Below are 20550 nucleotides of genomic sequence, written 5' to 3'. Positions count from 1 at the left end.
TTTGCTGACGCTGTATGTGAAAGTGGCCTAAGAATTTACTCACCCGAGCAATTTTCACGTTTGTGTAATGTCTGTATTTGCAACTGACAGCACACGGATAGCACCCTGACCCATTACAGTCAATCGCATACAGGCATGCATTTTTTGTACACGGACTGATAAAAAAAAATCGTATCTACTCTGGAGCACGTTCTCAGATGACAGCCATCCATTCAAGTCAATAGGTGCACAAAAAAACGGAGATTGCACTCCATTTTCACTGATCAATGCTGAGCAATTAAAAAATTTTGAGCTTCTTCGTATGATAAAAAAAAAAAGGATGACACACGGATCAAACCGGGCCGTAAATAACAGACACATGCGATGCACACGGATATCACATGAATATAAACACGTATTAAAATGAGTTCATTTTTCACGCCGGTGTGAATAAGCCGGTAACGGTATACGGCTACAAGTGAGATCAGAGACAAGAAAAAGCAGAAAGTGTAATCATCAATGAGGACCTGGTATAATGTGATGTATCTACAGAGGCGGACAGCAGCAACATGCGAGACGGAAAAGGACTTCAGCTACAAGGTGATCAATTACAGAAGCAGGGAACCTACCTCTTCCGCTCCTGCCCACAAATCTCAGGTCGTTAAACCTTGCCACTTGATTTTTCATGACGGCGGATGCATTCCTGAGTTCAGCAGAATAGTTTTCATCGTTCCCCGCCATGACGGTGACCACAGAGCCATCCGACACCTCTCCTAGTGCAACCACCTGCGTAAAGAACATTTTGGACAATTAATGATATGTAATTAGAATGGATGTAGGAAGTTAATGATGGGAGTTATCACACCATAAGCCTTCTCCAAGTACTAGTATATAGTAAGCTGCAGAATCAGAATAGGAAAACAACTGATTACATTTTTGAACATATTTAACTTTATTTCCTTTTTTTAAAGTTTCGTCAAATTTAGTTAATAAAATAGGCTAAATAAGCTCTTGTGTCAGAGAATTAACTGTAATGTGCCAAAAAGTGTATATCTAGGTCTTATCAAATAATAAATACATGCCCTTGAATAGCTTGCATTACTACTTCTCTCACACAACATAAAGCTACTGGGTGATCCCATGAGCAGAAAATAGATCACGCTATAGCTGTTAATATCATTCAGTCACAGTCACCTAGCCTGCAGAGGAATGCACCGCCCCGCCTCTCTCACAATTCCCAGTCATTGTTATAAGGCTTGTTTAAAAAGTTTAATATTGACTTGCAAGAATGCTGCCTTCCAATAGGTGGCGCTGTAGAGCTATTGGTCCATTTTTTCATTTGCATATTTCCCAGAGGAGCCATATGCGTCTCCTCATACCTTCTATGTGCTCTCCCTAAGGAGAAACGATACCCTTCCTAACTCTCCTCTGTGGAACTCCCCTTATTTTACACGGCATTAATTGCCAATCTGCATTCATGGCAGTGAAAAGCTGTAAATATCAGGTAAGGCCCAGCACATATAAGTAATGGTAATTAATCCATTCCAGAGACAAATACAAAAATACTGATTTCATTGTTTCATTCTTAATTTTACATCCCACTAAATGAACTGGTAAATTTTAGTAGTGTAATTTCATAAAATTTCCTTTTAAGGCAACATGTCATCAGGATTTTCGATCTTTGACTGCTGCCATAGTGCTTACAGTCATGTATAATACACCCCAGATATATGTTTGTATGAAACAGAAATGCTCATAAGACTAAAATCCTTTATTCGTAATTTTGAGCCTTGTATGCAAATGCCCTTTACATCAGTATTTTGTGAGACCAAACAGGAGTGGGTCCAAAATATGCAAGAAATGCAAATCTTTTCATTATACTTCCTTTCCATTCCTGGTTTTGGCTCACAAAATACTGATGAAAAACACGCCCGTCTGAATCAGCCCTTAGTGTGTACTGATCCTGAGTTACATCCTGTATTATACTCCAGAGCTGCACTCACTATTCTGCTGGTGGAGTCGCTGTGTAAATACATTACTTATCCGGTACTGATCCTGAGTTACATCCTGTATTATACTCCAGAGCTGCACTCACTATTCTGCTGCTGGAGTCGCTGTGTAAATACATTACTTATCCTGTACTGATCCTGAGTTACATCCTATATTATACTCCAGAGCTGCACTCACTATTCTGCTGGTAAAGTCACTGTGTGCATACATTACTTATCCTGTACTGATCCTGAGTTACATCCTGTATTATACTGCAGAGCTGCACTCACTATTCTGCTGGTGGAGTCACTATGTACGTACATTACTTATCCTGTACTGCTTCTGAGTTACATCCTGTGTTATACTCCAGAGCTGCACTCACTATTCTGCTGGTGGAGTCACTATGTACGTACATTACTTATCCTGTACTGCTTCTGAGTTACATCCTGTGTTATACTCCAGAGCTGCACTCACTATTCTGCTGGTGGAGTCACTATGTACATACATTACTGATCCTGTACTGATCCTGAGTTACATCCTGTATTATACCCCAGAGCTGCACTCACTATTCTGCTGGTGAAGTCACTATGTACGTACATTACTTATCCTGTACTGCTTCTGAGTTACATCCTGTATTATACTCCAGAGCTGCACTCACTATTCTGCTGGTGGAGTCACTGTGTACATACATTACTTATCCTGTACTGATCCTGAGTTACATCCTATATTATACTCCAGAGCTGCACTCACTATTCTGCTGGTAAAGTCACTGTGTGCATACATTACTTATCCTGTACTGACCCTGAGTTACATCCTGTATTATACTGCAGAGCTGCACTCACTATTCTGCTGGTGGAGTCACTGTGTACATACATTACTTATCCTGTACTGATCCTGAGTTACATTCTGTATTATACCACTTCTTCTTAGCGACTGCTCGGAGTCGGAGTGGTCGGAGGTTCATTAATCAGACACTGATGGTATAATCTAGCAGTACATCACTCTGCTGTTAGATAACTCTGCTACAGACATTATATAAGTATATATCAATAAATCTAAAGGGCCTAAAATAGATCTGCTGTAATATTTCACGAACAACAATGAAAAGCATAAAATTCTAAGAATCCTGATAACGATGTACAGAATGTTTTCCAGGAAGGCTCAGAGATCAGATTTATGAGTAAATATAGGAGAAAAAAAAAGTTGTTTCCTCCTATAAGATATAAACTCAAGGGGGTGCGCACCGGAGAAGTGACTACAGCAGTATATATACTGTAGAGCCGGGCGAGCTCAGACTGACCCCATCCCCTTCCCAAATGGGGCAGAGCACGAGCCGAGACAGTGGTGAGAATAACATGGACGTGCCACACATGAGAAGCCTAAATGTTAATCCCTGCACGCTTAATCTTAAAGGGCACCACCAACTAAAACTTCAGAATCCATCATGGGTATCTTTGTCTGTTCTTTGTAAGGTACTTACTTGAATATACGGTATATACATACAGTGTAATTCTGGGTAGATACCTTAGAAATGTGTAAAATGCATACATTAATACTGTCATAGCAGATACTCAAATAAGTAAGAAGGGGGGTTATTTCACATTCTACGCCAATACCTATATAGAGTATATACTGTGTACTATTTTAGCACCTGATCTAACACTTGTGTGACGTACATTGGTTATGAGTAGGCTGTAGCACTACCCTACTGACACACACAACACTTTCACATCCTTTGTTGTTAGTACATGCAGGTTGGCCACATTCATTCTAGCTCTCACCGAATCCCTCAAAAGTACAGACATTGCTGTATGTCTACGTAGAAAATGACAAAACTGCACATAAACCTAAAAGATATCACTGTAGGTAAAACGACTGCATTATCTTAAAGGGGCATTTCCACTTAAAGGGGTTGTCCCACTTCTAACTGCTATGCTGCAGGAGGTAAATAACTCTGTATATTATGCAGTGCCCGAATTGTACTGCAGGCTTAGTCCATTTCAATAGAACTCAGCCTGCAGTACTAGCCCAGGCCACTGCTCAATGTATGGAGCTGTTCACTTCCAGCAGGAAAACAGCTAGAAACGGGACAACCCTTTTAAGGCCTATTTCACACGACTGTCATTTCTAGGCGAAGTGAGCCGCGCTACAAAATCGCGACTTACTCTGCCGAAAATTGGATGAACGAAGAATAGCCGCGACCAAGTCGCAGCTATTATTCGTGATTTTATCGTCCATTCACGCGGCTGGCTGTATTGAAATAATGCCACAGCCCTGAAATCCCTTGGTCGGCAGAACTACAATTCAATCACTCTAAATGCCTCACTAGAGGCACCTCGCTGCTGCTAAACTCCCTCCCCTGCCCTTTTTCTCTTAGGGCTCCCATAGGAGTCTATGGAGCCTCCTGCATTGCTCCGTCAAAAGATAGGATGTAGAAATTTCGGTGTTGAAATAACGCGTTTCTGTTCTACCTTTTGCGGTGTCATCTTTTAGGCACGTCAAAAAATCGTTTGTCCGAAGGAATCCATAGAAAACCATTGGTTCTTATGGACGCAATTTTTTGGCGCGCCAACTTAGCGTCCAAATGACACTTGTGTGAAAGAGGCCCCTGACTTGCATGGCATATTTACATGAATTGTTAAACTGCCACAAACTTCAAAGGGGCGAGCCACAGACATGTGCACAAATCGCAGCAGGATACCGTGCCTTGCAGAATGGGAATCAAGGGATTCCTGTACTCTGGAATGGTGAGGGTCCCGGAAGTGTAACCCTCAACCATGCATGGGTCATAAATGTCTAAAGTGGAAATACCCCTTTAACAATTCAGAGGCACATTCAGCAAGTTGTTGTGCCAGTTGTTCCATCATAAGAAGCAGAAGTTTGGGCATTGCATATATTTCTATACCGCCACAGATGTGGGGAGTGTGCAATGTTGGAATGTTAAATATGCACCGTTTTCACTGCGCCTAAATGCGTGTTCTATGCATTTTTTATGCGTGTGCCCAATTAATGTCACGTTCTCCATATGACAGGTGTTCTGTCGTGGTAAGAAAGTTTTTTGCAATGTGTATAAGTAAGGACGGACATTAGTAGTATGATCTGTGTAGCCTCAAGAACATGATGTGGGGACCCCAACTATAGATGCTACTATATGTACTGTATGTTAATGGACTATAGCTAGTATTAGGAATGCATACATGGGGACCTGTCATACATAGACAGACATCAGCAAATACAAGAGTAGAAGCAGCTGGAGCCCCAAGATCTGTATTTGTGAAATGATCTTCTGCAGTAAAGTTTACTAATAGAGATGAGCGAGCATACTCGCTAAGGGCAATTACCCGAGCGAGCATTGTTCTTAGCGAGTACCTGCCCGCTCGGAAGAAAAGATTCGGGTGCCGGCGCGGGTGAGCGGTGAGTTGCGGAAGTGAGCGGGGGGAAGAAAGTGAGAGAGCGATCTCCTCTCCGTTCCCCCCTGCTCTCCCCCGCCGCTCCCCGCTCTCCCCCGCCGGCACCCGAATCTTTTCTTCCGAGTGGGCAGGTACTCGCTAATGACAATGCTCGCTCATCTCTATTTACTAACTACTCAGAAGAAAATTACTGAAATCTGTAAAAAATACTTCTTCAAACACTACTGGTATGAACGAGGCCTAAGAGGGTCAATCATATAATACACTATTCTATTGTATATCCATGCGTGTATAATTTGAAATTGAAACTGACATTTCCTGACTCAAGATCAGAGATGAGAGCATAGAGATGTAGCAAACATTAACTTGACGTTTAATGCTTCATGATAACTTCATTATAAAGTACTACAATGCTGTGAATCGCGTTATCACAAGGTATCAGACATGTTTACGGTTGCTACATCTGAGCTTGAAAACTGTATATTTACCAGTGTTTTGCCAACAGGCGTAATTCCTATTAAGAATTCCCATTTGCCCCTGAAATAGGGATGTATATGAATGTTTTTTCAGTCTCCGTTGTCTTATATACTGAAAGTATAGATCTGTAATAGGAAATTCGGCCATTGGGGAATCGAATTTTCACAAATTTGCTCATCTGTAGTCAAGGTATCAGCGTGCAGGCATTCTATAAGCCATCAGCAGTATTATTCCAATACAGTGTAAAGAGATCTGACACCCGACCACAACTGCAATCCTACGCTCATCAGTAAAAAGCTCAGTACATAACATATTTACAAATTAACCATGCATCATCCCATCACCCAGGCTTATCTGAAAGTTTACCTACTCATCTGCCACAATTCAAAGCAAACTGATTTAGGAAGAAAAGAAAAATCATAATTTGGAATGATCTGAGGTTTTAAGATGATCTCTCCCATCTACTATGGTCCTTTTCTCTCCCACCTACTATGGTTCTCTTCTCTCCCACCTACTATGGTTCTCTTCACTTCCATCTACTATGGTTCTCTTCTCTTCCATCTACTATGATTCTCTTCTCTTCCATCTACTATGGTTCTCTTCTCTTCCATCTACTATGGTTCTCTTCTCTCCCTCCTACTACGGTATGGTTCTTTTCTTTCCTACCTACTATGGTTCTCTTCCCTTCCATCTACTATGGTTCTCTTCTCTCCCACCTACTATGGTTCTCTTCTCTCCCACCTACTATGGTTCTTCTCTCTCCTACCTACTATGATTCTCTTCTCTCCCACCTACTATGGTTCTTCTCTCTCCTACCTACTATGATTCTCTTCTCTCCCATCTACTATGGTTCTCTTCGCTCCCAGCTACTATGGTTCTACTCTCCCATCTACTATGGTTCTCATCTCTCCCATCTACTATGGTTATCTTCTCTCCCACCTACTATGGTTCTCTTCTCTCCCACCCACTATGATTCTCTTCTCTTTCATCTATTATGATTCTCTTCTTTTCCATCTACTATGGTTCTCTTCTCTCCCACCTACTATGAATCTCTTCTCTCCCACCTACTATGAATCTCTTCACTTCCATCTACTATGGTTCTCTTCTCCCCCACCTACTATGGTTCTCTTCCATCTACTATGGTTCTCTTCTTTCCCAACTTCTATGATTCTCTTCTTTCCCAGCTACTATGGTTCTCTTCTCTCCCACCTACTATGGTTATCTTCTCTCCCATCTACTATGGTTTTCTTTTCTTCTATTACTATGGTTCTCTTCTCTCCCACCTACTATGGTTCTCTTCTCTACCATCTACTATGGTTCTCTTCTCTACCATCTACTATGGTTCTCTTCTCTACCATCTACTATGATTCTCTTCTCTTCCATCTACTATGGTTCTCTTTTCTTTTATCTACTATGGTTCTCTTCTCTTCCATCTACTATGGTTCTCTTCTCTTTCATCTACTATGATTCTCTTCTCTTCTATCTACTATGGTTCTCTTTTCTTTTATCTACTATGGTTCTCTTCTCTTCCATCTACTATGGTTCTCTTCTCTTTCATCTACTATGATTCTCTTCTCTTCCATCTACTATGGTTCTCTTTCATCTACTATGGTTCTTTTCTCTCCCATCTACTATGGTTCTCTTCTCTCCCACCTACTATTATTCCCTTCTCTCCCACCCACTACGGTTCTCTTATCTCCCACATACTATGGTTCTCTTCTCTCCCACCCACTACGGTTCTCTTCTCTCCCATATACTATGGTTCTCTTCTCTCCCATTTACTATGGTTCTCTTCTGTTTCATCTACTATGAGTCTCTTCTCCTCCATTTACTATGGTTCTCTTCCATCACTATGGTTCTCTTCTCTTCCATCTACTATGGTTCTCTTCTCCACTATACAATATGGTTCTCTTCTCTTGAACTAAAAGCCAATTCCGGTCATGGTTTCTCTTCACCCACATTAGGATAAGATAAATCCCAGGGGGGTAATGCTTCAATAGATTAGCTGCTGGCCCCCAACTTTGAGTATTTTTCAATTAATGTTTATGGAACATCTCATATTAGGACCTCTAAAAAAGGTTAAAGTAACTCTTGGAGGAGCCTAATGGGTCCCGGATTCCAATTTTCTAGACTTTACCAAGAAAACTGAGGACCTCTGACATGTCCAATCGTTTATGAAGAAACTGGCAGCATATCAGGATGCAATAAAATCGATGTTTTTTATTCTCCCACCACCAATAACAGCAACGTTTCGGCTGAATAGCCTTCCTGAGCTTGAGGAAGGCTATTGAGCCAAAACATTGCTGCTATTGGTGATGGGAGAACAAAAAACATTGATTTTATTGCATCCTGATATGCTGCCAGTTTCTTCATATATGATTGGACTTTACATGGAGGCATTGGTTTGAGGCTTCCTACTGGCGATTGCATGGAGGTCTGACCCTGGATAGGGGATAATATTTTTGCTGTTGATACACCTTCTGTACTCTGACCTCTGATATGTCAACAGCCACAAATAACAATTATGCCTGTGTCACCCAGGCGCAAGCACATTTACGTATTTGCGCAATCTGCACTACATATCTGCACCAGCTAGTACGTGTTTTACTGTATGCCACATGCAACCATGCTCCCATTCATTGTAGTGGGCAATTAGGCTAATTAGTTCAATATGTGCTCTTTTCATGCACAGATGCACAGCAAAATAGAGCATGCTATGTATTTTTTCGCACAAACAAAATGCGTGCACAAAATACGCTTATGTGAACGAGCACATTGAAATCAATGCGTTATATTCACTGCGTATTGAGCGCGCAAAACGCTGCGCAAATACGTTCGTGTGGCACAAGCCTTAGAGTAAGTAATAGTAGACAGGGTTAAAACTATAAAGCCGGGGTCTCGGGCGCTGTGCTGTTTGTGGATGAGTGTAATTGTTTACGCACAGCACTATATATCTATTTTTTTTTTTTTAGTCAATTTAGTAAAAAATCACCGACAGTGAAAAATATACAGACATACTGGAAAACCAACATTGAATGCTAACGATAAGCAATTTCTGTCTATGTCTCAGATCCCAATAAGGAACATGTTAGCAGCAAAATGATGCTAATTACAATCACAATAACCTAAAAACACCTCCAACTTAAAAAAAAAAAATCATAGACGCATCTATTTCTTCCAACTGGCACGGGCTAATAGTTCCCTATTGATACGAACAGTCCTCAAATTAAGGAAGGTTGGAACCAAGCCTATGTATAGAATGTCTTCCCGCAGGGTGTATGCAAGCTCACACTTTTGGATTCCTGGAGAACCGCTTTAATTATAGTACATGACATAATAGAGAAGGTGATGGGTTGTTTTAGTAGGCCATAATAAAAGCTTCTTATTCAAATACCCATCGACTCTTGTACCATTGTAGTTTACATTTGTGACACGTAATATGAAATTATTTTAAATATTATAAAACGTGGCAATAATAATTCTACACGCTGATATATGATTCAGAATCATGTAAGATCTTCTACTTTGGCCTGAATATGACAGGCAAATAAAAAGCTGCTATCATTGCACTGCAGCTTAAGAAGCAAATACTTTGAGTGGTTGATGAGGAACTTAAGAAAAAGTCTACAAAAATTATTTTGTAAAAATTCTTATTTTTAGAAGTATTTTAACTGGTTCCTGTATCATAATGATCATAAGCCATACAAATCTTGTCATAAATTGAAAAATGATGAATCTAGTTCCAGTAAAGTCCGTACAAACCATATCTGATATATCGTTGTACACAGTGACAAAATATTTCAGACACTATATGTCTAATATCAAACGCTGATAATATGGAGCATAGGAAAAGAGAACAAAAAGCCCAAAAAACTAAGCACTATCAGCATAGATTCCCACATGCGGTTGTTAGTGCGGTTTTTCTGGAGGGGATGATTCTTCATCGTCCACTCCCGGCTTAAGCAAACATAAAACGCATCAAAAACTGCAGGTATATATGCGTGTTCAGTGACTGTATTGGTTCAGCTGGATACAGGAAACTTCACGGGCCTTTTAGAAACTAAAAAAGAGGCAATAAAATATTGCACCTGCCACTAGACCAATATAACATAAAATGTATATAAAAATGTCATAATATAAAAATATGTTTAAATAAATTGTAATGAAATCATAAGTAGATAAATAAATATGAGGCGATTTTTTTTCTCAACCTCACTTTGTTTCTTGTATAGAGGAAAAGGAAAGAAAATTATATAAATAAAATTGGTCAAAATATGCAAAAAAAATTTTTAATTTTGAGTCTTTTTAGAGACTAAAAACAGTGCAGTTACCATATATTGATTAAAAAGCATTCATAGTGTAAATGCTGGCAAAAACTCAACGGAGGTTATTATTTTTGTATTACATCGTCAATTTCTGTCCATAGATTATTTTTTTAATATATTTAAGGACGGCTTTTCCATATACTAGAAGATATATTTATAAAGCAAGCCTTAATGACAATAGTTATAGACCTAAACGACTTCAAGGCACATACAAAGGCTTGCTAGTCAGGTCAAAACTGAAATGTGAAAGTGCAAATAAAAAAAAAAGCCAATAATTTATGGACAAAAAAATGTCAAATATGACTTTTGTCACTTTTTCTGTTCTGTAAATTTTCACAAGTGACTCATATAAACTCTTCAGACTTGCTGAGGATGCGTAGCAGAGAGTCGCTGTTTTACAGACCAGTAGTGTGCCACTGCTACAGTAGCCAGGCCTTAATAAATAATTCTCCTGTAACTACTGCCCACAAACACCCGCTCAGACGGATTTTTTGGTATAAACGAAAAAAATTGCATTGAAATCAGTTCTACTATTTTTTGCATTTAATGTGGTTTGCATTTTACAGACCGGGTTACAACATCCATGTTAGTGACTCCATGGATTAGATAGTTTTGATGCACATATTAGCCTACATTCTAATGTAAAAGTAAAGAAAATATTTAAAATTTCTTATTTTTTATGTTTAGATTATTTTTTTGTTAAATTAATGAACGACTGATATTCTGGAAAGCTCAAGCAAAATGCAAATATGTTCTGTAATTAGAGCTAAATTAGATGTACATTAACAATTCACACAATCACAATATTTTTTCCACTGGACCTTCATTAAAAAATAAAGTATAAATGTGAGGTTTTATAGTTGTAAGTAAGGATTCTAGAATTATCCTGTACTTTCTCTGTAGTCATCTTAAAGAATGTTTTAATGTACGTCCTAAACAAAACAATTGCAACAACATTATTACTTTTGATAATGATTGTTTTCTTGCTTTGTTTTTTTTTGTTGGGGGGGGCATAAATTAACAAATAGAATGGAAAATTTTGGACTTTTATTAATATTGATGGAAGTGAAAATTATCCAGACAGGAAACAATGCTGTCACTCCCATAATTGTTAGTTAGCCTCATATGGTAATATTTCCGTTCTCCCTTACTTGACCAAATCCTGGCACCAGCCATTTAAAGTATGGTAACATGACCTATGCAAAATAACACTATATGATAACGCAGCTATGGAGGTGAATGCATGCTAGACAGTGTGAGTTCAATGTATAGAGGGAGAACAGCACAGAACTTAAAGACTGCACATTTTCTCTCATAGAAATGTCCATCCTGTTGGTTTGTTGCAGAAATAAATTTAGCGTTATATGTGTGCCCCCTGGAGAAGCATTCTGTTGCATCACTGAGTTAATGCAGAAACCCCTCTGGGCATGTTTACTGTAAATTTACAAATACTTAGCTCCAATCAGAAAGACACAAAAAGGCAGGATTAAGTATTCCACTGCCAAAGGAAAAAGATAGATAGATAAACAGACATGCTGGTGGTTAGATGGATGGACAGACATACTGATAGATAGATAAATAGATAGCAAAATAGATAGATAGATAGTAGTCGGCTCAGATACAGAAGAATAGAAGAAAGAAAGAAAGAAAGAAAGAAAGAAAGAAAGAAAGAAAGAAAGAAAGAAAGAAAGAAAGAAAGAAAGAAAGAAAGAAAGAAAGAAAGAAAGAAAGAAAAAGAAAGAAAAGATATGGTAGAAATTATAAAACATATAGTTTGCAGATGACAGAAAAAAAGAGAAAGGATAGATGTCCCAATGGCAAAGGAAAAAGAGAGAAAGGTGTTTAGATACAAAGAAATCGAAAAAAAAAAGAAAGAAAGAAAAGCTAAAAAGTTAAGCGAAAAAGAATTAGAAGCTAAAATAAGAGAAAAAAGAAAGTGAAAATGGACAAAGATAGGTATGAGATAGATAGATAGATAGATAGATAGATACATAGATAGATAGATAGATATGAGATAGATAGATAGATAGATAGATAGATAGATAGATATGAGATAGATAGATAGATAGATAGATAGATAGATAGATAGATACATAGATAGATAGATATGAGATAGATAGATAGATAGATAGATAGATAGATAGATAGATAGATAGATAGATAGATATGAGATAGATAGATACATAGATAGATAGATAGATAGATAGATAGGAGATAGATAGAAGATAGATAGATAGATATGAGAGAGATAAATAGATAGATAGATAGATATGAGATAGATAGATAGATATGAGATAGATGGATAAATAGATAGATAGATAGATAGATATGAGATAGATAGATAGATAGATAGATAGATGTTCTAAAATGTATAAACATCTTGAAAAGAATATAACCTGATATTACATAAGTAAATGGACAACGGTTTGGGGTCTGAGGCTGATGAATAAATTTACATGCATTTTGCAGTGGTATGGGAATTTGGAATACAGTATATTATTAATATATTGCATTTCTTCGGGCTGTTAGTGAGAAACATCAGACTGTTGTCTGTAATATTACAGTATGTATCAGAGTGTGTGTATAATATACATCAGTCTGTTAGTGTATTACTGCATATCTCTCAGACTGTTAGTAGGTATTATTATGCATCAGATTGTTAGCATGGATTTTATATATATATATATATATGTGTGTGTGTATAGTAGTTAGTTTGCGTTACACATATCAGGCTGCTAATGAGCATTCTTATGTATTAGACCGTGGGCATTATCAGGCTGTTATTTAGTGTTATACAGTATATATGAGGCTGTTAAAGAGCATTGCCATGTGTCAGACTATAGATTTTAAAATTTATCAGGCCATCAATGACTAAAAGTCTGATATTGCAGGTTATATATTTCAGGCTGTTGTCTATTATTATGTATCAGATTGTGGATAATATCAGGCTATTAGTGGATATTGTATATATAAGCCTGATAGTGTGTATTATTAGGCACAGACTGTGCATATCACAATTTATCAGGCTAATAGTATGTATTATATATAGTCAGTCTGATATATGCATTATCATATATCAGACTGTCAGTGTGTATCACTGCCTGTGAGGCTTGCAGTGGCCTTTATTGGTGTGTTTCAGTGTGTCTCATAGTATATACACCTCAGTCTGCATCAGTTTTATTCCAGACCCGGTTATTAGACTACAAAAGCCCATCCTGCATAAAAGAGAAGAGGGAAAGAAGCGATCAGCTGCAGGGCAGTAAAAGTAGTCTCAACACCCAAAACCAAGACATTCCTGCCCATATCCTGATCTGCTCACTAGGATCCACAGTAGTAGCAGTACAGAGGAGTGATACACAACGTTCCCCGGCCGGGCTTTAGAGTGTTAGCTCTTTGGTACATTGACATTGGCAGATATTAGTGCACCCCTCTCTCTCCCCATGCAGAAGACATGCAGCACCCACCTTGAATGCGACTGGCAGCGTCTTGTTGCAGCGCCAGTGAGAGGGCAGCACTGAGCACAGGAAGTTGGGGCTGTCAGTCCGCACCAGCTCGGCCGGGTGGTCGGCGATGATCTCCACCATGGTGCGGTTGTCGTGCGCCCGCAGCCTGGGCACCGGGAGCGCCGCTTCCTGCTGCTGCTGCTGGCTCTGGGGCTGCTGCGGGCCGCCGGGCACCGGGCTCACGTCGCTCATCTTGCCGGGCTGCAGGCTGCTGGAGGGCGGGCTGAACCTCCGGCTGGTGCTGGGATCTACGGGAATACGCATCACAACAGCCGGGGGTTATTGTCAGGACGATGAGGGGGGAAAGAGCAGAAGTTGGGGGGGTCACAGTGCACCCCGATATGTGAGTGTAGTAGTGAAGGGGTTAACAGATCGCTCAGTGCACTACTAGTACATGATAGCTGGTGGTGAGCTCAGGGGATGGGGGATCCCTGCTGCTGGACGAAGAAGAGGATCCCTATGCACGGTGGCTGCAGAGGAGCGGCTGAGAGTGGAGTCCAGTTTGAGATCTTCGGGAGATCAGGGGACCCCTCTGATGGAGAGCAGTTTATGGATGGCAGGACAATGAATTGGGGGGCCTTCTATTGGAGATCCAGTGATTGATGATGGAGGGGGGCCCTGTGCTCTTGGTCAAATGATGGATGGTGAGGGGGTCCTTTGGTTGGAGATCAGTTCATGTATCGGAGAATTCCAGCTGATGGTTGAGTGGATCCCTTCTGTTCTCGGTCGAGTGGATCCCTTGGATGGAGATGAGTTCGTGTTGTTAGTGGATCCCTTGGATGGAGATGAGTTCTTGTATTAGTGGATCCCTTGGATGGAGATCAGTTCATGTACTAGTGGATCCCACTCGGGAGAAGTCGCTTCTCAGGTTCGGTAGGTGTGCACCGCTGCAGTCTATATGCGATAGTCCTTATTTACTATGTGTCCTGCGGCAGCGGCTCTCTGCTAGCTGTAACCTAACAATCTGCACATGGGTTCTGTAAAAAGTCCCTGATTAATATGAATGAGCTCCCCCTACCAGGAAACTGCTGCCTAGAAGCAGCCCCCATATACATGTATCTGTCAGTAGCTTGTGCCCCCCTGGTGCAATGTTCTGCTACAGCACCCCCCCTTGCACCCCACAATCTTATCTGCTGTATCCAGGGATGAGGGCAGCCTTCTCTCCACTCCTCTTCTTCTTTGATCTGCTTTATAATAATAGTTAGAATAAGTTCTTCTTGTCTTCTGTCAGAATTTCTCCATGAAGGCAGCAGCAGGAGGAAAGTAAAAAAAACTCCCCAGCAGCAGCAGCAGCAGCCTCAGTGGTGGAGGAGCTCTGGCTCTTTTTTCTGCAGGAGGCTGGATTTGTAAATGATTAGGGGTTTTGCGGTTTATATAGTGAGTCCTCTACAGCCAGAGCAGTCTATGAGCCACACAACAAACACGTGGTGTCCTGACACGGGATCAAGCTCATTAGCATGAGTGGTGCCCAGACTGCTGCCCCCATGTCCTGAGCTCATCACCAGCTACACCAGGAAACATTAAAGGAGTGCAGCTCTTGCAGGAAAAAGGCAATAAGAACAAGCAAGCCGCTGCCTGGGCTCAGAGGTCGCTTGTGCTTGTTTGTGTCTATGTTACCAAAAAAAGGGCAGATCTTATAAAAGAAGCATTTTCTGTACCCAATAGTAGTGGTGCTACCCTCCCACCGCAGATAAAGGGCCTATGAAAAGCTGCTGGAAGATTTGGGGGAAATCTACTGTGCCTTGTGCTATTCCAGTGGAGTCTAGAGAAGGAAAGGAGGGGTTGTGCTGGTGCGCAGGTCCTTTTTTTGGGGGGGATACCTCATATTTATAATGTACATTAGAGTATAGATATAGTGCATGTCCTATCATTTTGCCTTTGGAGTCAGATTGCAATTGGAAGGGGTTAATAGGATGGCAGATGAGGTCATTATACAGACATCGCTGACCCGGTGGCTCTCTAGCTGTTGTGAAACTGCTACTCCCATCATCTCCCGACTTTAGGCTGTATTCACACATCATGCGATTTCCGTCCAATGCGATATGGAACGGAACGCGCATTAGTTAAGAACTCGTTATTTTTAATGGGTGTAGACACATGGGCGATTTTTCTCTTGGACTGAGAGTCCGAGATAGGAAAATTGAAGCATTTCCTATTTTTGGTCGATTCTGTCCTGTGGATGCGGGGGGGGGGGGGGGGGGGAATCACATCGCACTTGCATGCCATCGCATCACAATAGCTGAAAAAAAAATCACAGGTTAATGAGTGCAATATCGTTACGATTTTCTCGGACTGATATTGCACTCGTCTATGTGAATACAGCATTAGGCAACCTATTGCATTTCATTGAATTGCTAGCTGGCACTGCAGGGGTTAATTAAATCTGCTAATTCCACAGTCCGTGATGCCATTAGACAAGTTTATATTTCAGTATGATGTCATCAGGTTTTATGGTAGAATGTGATCTTGTGCTGTAGAACTACACTGTGGGCTCATTTTATGCAGCTTCCCTGCCATGCTGGGAGTTGTAGTTTCACACAACAGCTGGAAAGCCACCGGTTAGAGAGAAATCATAAAAACAAAAAAAAAAGTTATAGATACAGAGATATGGATATTTAACAGCGGTATATTGTATAATTATCCAGTGTGGCGGACAATGCAGTTATTATACAGAGGTAATGTGCAGCCGTCACTTTAAAACAGAAGCAACAATTATTCCCAAATACCCTGCATGTTATTACAAAGTATCTACTTCTGTAACCCCTGAGATGCCTGCAGGTTTTTTGCTACCAGTTTATGAAGCACCTATTGCTGCACTTGTGGTGATGGAAGGGTTAAGTTATATATGATTTAGATCTGGACTGATATAATTAGTGTTATATATTCCCATGTACTATGATGGCTAGAGTGTTCCTCATGTGGTGGTGAAGTGTGACAGTAGGGGATAGTGGAGAATTGTGTAGTATAGCATTGTATATAGATGAGCTGTAGTGTTGGTCCAGGGACAGCGGGACAGTGATAAGGGCCGCTGGACATTAAAGGTTGTGGCCCCCTTACCAACCACTAGGGCCATGTTACACTTGAGTAGGTTTATCAGATTGCATAATAATAGATCACGGAGAGGGCGCCTAACACAAGTGGCTGGGGATAAGGGATACAAGTCTCCCATATTCTAATAGGTCAGGTTCCCAACGGTGGCACTCCCTATGGATACAGTATTAAGGTCTGCTTTTGAAATAAGTCTTTAAGGGCGCAGTCGCATATGAAGTTTTCTATAATGTGGATTTTAAAGCCAAAAGCAGGTGAAGAGCATAAAAGGAGAGACAGAAAAAAAGGACAGATAGACCTGCTCTTTTTCGGAACCACTCCTGGTTCTGGCTTCAAAAACTGTATCATAAAACCTGAACATTAACTGCAAGTGTGAACACAACCTATGGAGTACAGTGACTGACTAAGGAGATGTAGTCCCGCGTTACACACTGGTCCTGGAGCACTGCCTGAATGCTCAGTATGGCTCAGAGGATATCTAACAGATAGTTGCTAATTTCCTGATCACTGGGACCCCCACCGATCACTGGCTAAGCGTCTTGTTCCTGCTCACTGCATAACCACAGTGAAGAGGAGTTTGAATGCAGTAGTGGTCCAGCATGCGCCCTACTGCTTCATGCAGTGTCTGCAGGGGACCTTTCAAGACAGGCGGATTTAGCCACAACACTCTCCACAACATATGGAAGATTCCAATTCTGCAGGCCTCTGTGCAAATTTTGATACAGAATTGAAAATGACTGAATTCTGGCAGCAATAATGCATCAAAATCCGTATCCAGACATTTTGGTGCAGCAGATTCCGCTGTGTTACAGCGCATGTTGGCACCAAATTCCGGCCTGTGTGAAAGACCCTTTGGGCCAAGGTAAACAGCTGAGCGCTGCTCTCAGCTATCTCTGTCAGTCCTATAGGAAACCTCATACAATATATCCTAAGGGACCTTTTACATGGGTGGAATTCTTCTGCACTGCAAGCCACGGTTAATTCTGCACCAAAATCCGCACGGCTCCAGGCAGATATTGAAAATGGCTTAATTCTGCCGGCAATTCAGCATCAAAATCCGCAATGAGACTTGCAGATTGTGGTGCGGAATTCACAGTGGTGTGGATTTGCGATGCAGAATGCTGAAGGCTCCTTAAGGGTGCTTTCACAAGGGACAGAATATTCCGCTGTCAAAATCTGCATGTAGGCAAAATGGAAATATTCCGCCCATAAGAAAGGTCCCCAATGGGATTTGAAATTACTGCATGCACTACTAATAGAATTTCTAGATTATCAAATGGCAGATTAAAGGAATTTTAATAAATAGATGGCTGGATGTCAGCCCTCAGGTGGACCAGATCCTATACTTTGTTACCACCACTAGGGGACATGTGATACACAATGTAGGATGGGGCTGCAGTTTGTACTTGAACATTTTTGTGCCAGTTTTAAAAAGTCTCAAATTAATATTCATTTCAATTTATTAAAGCCCTGCTTCTTCCCTAATTGGCTGAGACCCTTCAGACACAAGGACTTGGGTGCTATTGTACATTCTGCACTCCCCATAACTGCACCACTGAGGCTGGGTTCACACAGGACCGAAATCCTATGGAAATCTCGCGGAATGACTGCATGGAAAACGCAAAATTTCTGCGGGATAAGTGCAGCTTCAAAACCTGCGGCCTTTAGCCGTGGATTTTGGAGCCGCTTCGTCGCCTGCATTCCACTGCGGTCATCTCCCCCCATAGAGAGGAGAGCGTCCGCTGCGGAAACGGAGAAAGAATTGACATGCTGTGTCTTTGATTTCCGCGCCACATGTCAATTTCAGTGTGGCTTGGCCGCAACAGATCGTCCAATTTCCTGGCTAATTCACGGACATTCCGCACCAATTCCGCCCTGTGTGACCCCAGCCTAAATTTGCTGCATATCCTTTTGCTTTTTGTTCATGTTCAACATAATTATCGCTTGTACGAAAAAAAAAAGTTGGGGTAAGGATCTGTTCACACTTGCTTCATGGTTTATGCTTATAAGGGAAACCACAACACGTTGGCCGAATGGTTGTACTATAGATACCAATGGTGCCCAAAGAGCCTCATTACATTATAATAGGGTCCACTGGGTTCTCTCCGATGCAGATGTGAGCAGAGCCTACAGCTAATTTTACAAAAATGGCAGCAATATGGTAGTAAAAGAAGTAGAAAAACCAAAGAAATTCCTGCTCTCGGTGGAGTGTCAGTTCTGTCCTCATCTGAAGACCTCAGTAATGTGGGACACATTTGTTGCTAAGGATGCCCTGCTTGCCAACCCCGCTAAATAGCTGCCTACAGTCCTTTTATGAATCTAGACAGTCCCTCAACCTGGATTACAGAAGGACCTGTGTATGCTAATTTGTGATATGCCATAAACATGTACATGGGCTTCTAATGTAAAGCCCCTGGCCTGTTTATGAAATGCATCTGAAGACCCCCCATTTTGAGACCTCCTATTGGCTGAAGCAGTGGGATGGGTAAACAACCAAGGAACTGCTGCAGCCAATGTAAACACAGAGGATGAGAGCGACAGCAGAGGAGCAACCAGTTAGCGGAGAGGTTATTTTTTAAATATGCCAATTAAAAGGCTGTGGTTGTTAGACAGTTCAGCTCTAGTAACATTACTGTCAGACATTCATCTCAGGCACAGTGCTGATAGCTGAGAAGGAGCAAAGCACCCATTTTCGATACTAGGCGGGGTATTGTGGAGATGTTTTGAAAATATATATATTTTTTTTCTTGGGTAATTGACAGGTTGAGGATTAGGTTGGCTGGAAAATCACAGACTGCATTTAAAGGGATTGTTCAGAATTAGAAAAACATGGCTGCTTTCTCACAAGAACAGAGCCACACCTTCTCCACAGATTGTGCATGGCATTGCTATTTAGAGCCATTGACTTCAATAGAGTTACGTTGCCACCCATGGAGTGATCAGCCATGTTTGTCTGATCCTGGATAACCCGCCAGTTACTAACAAAACAGTCCTATTCTGTGAGTATAATCTGCTGCAGATATGATCAGGACTTTAAAAAAAATCAAATCAAATCATGGTATTTGTATAGCGTCAACTTATTCTGCAGCGCTTTCAGGTAATTATTACTTATTACCCCCCACCAAGCTGGGTTCTCATTTTACCGACCTCGGAAGGATGGAAGGCTGAGTCAACCTTGAGCCAGCTATCTGATTCATGCGGGGATTGAACTTACAACCTTCAGGTCGTAGGCGAGAGCTTACACTCTGCACCACACGACTTAATGCTCTGCACAAGTGTTTCTCAGCTCCAGTCCTTAAGATCCCCCCAACAGGTCGGTGTGGGTCTCAGTAGTGACTATTATGGCCTATCCTATGGATGCTTGATAAAAGTCAATTATGGTACAGCCCCTCTAACTATGTTTTGCTCCATATGCTTTTAAAAGGAACCTGTCATCACCAGTCAGCCCCGTAAACTACTTTATAGGACTGAACAGGTGAGAGAGCGGGGAGTCCGGGGAGCTGTATTTCATACTCATCACGTGCCCATGCACTGTGTCCCCATGAAGTTGGTGCGTGCACACGGCGTGACTCTGTGTGTGCACACTCCGAAAGAGATGAATGGAAGAGTGCATGCACAGAGCCATTTGAAAAGAGTCATGCCAACTTGGTGACGACACAACACAGGATCGGGGGACCTGGTGAGTATAAAACACAGCTCCCGGACTCCCCATTCCCTCACATTTGTGCCCCATAAAATATGTTACCTGTATCTTTCTCCAGAACTGACATGACCCACCCTCCCCTGTCCCACCTGTATTTAGTACATAGTGATATGGGC

The 20550-nt window shown here is 41.2% G+C and overlaps 1 protein-coding gene across 2 annotated transcripts in view; it reads right to left on the bottom strand.

Annotated features, from left to right (window-relative positions):
- RUNX2 (RUNX family transcription factor 2) overlaps positions 1-20550 on the bottom strand; it is a 155394-nt gene that overhangs the window by 45789 nt on the left and 89055 nt on the right. For both annotated transcript variants that reach the window (XM_066596231.1, XM_066596240.1), the window contains exons 3-4: positions 13645-13931; positions 609-765 (exon numbers count right to left, since the gene is read on the bottom strand). In XM_066596231.1, coding sequence (XP_066452328.1) covers positions 609-765; positions 13645-13931 — 444 coding nt within the window. The remainder of the gene's footprint in view (positions 1-608; positions 766-13644; positions 13932-20550) is intronic.

The sequence above is a fragment of the Eleutherodactylus coqui genome, chromosome 1 (genome assembly GCF_035609145.1).
Source record: "Eleutherodactylus coqui strain aEleCoq1 chromosome 1, aEleCoq1.hap1, whole genome shotgun sequence".
NCBI lineage: Eukaryota > Metazoa > Chordata > Amphibia > Anura > Eleutherodactylidae > Eleutherodactylus > Eleutherodactylus coqui.
This window is presented reverse-complemented; position numbering and strand designations above follow the sequence as displayed.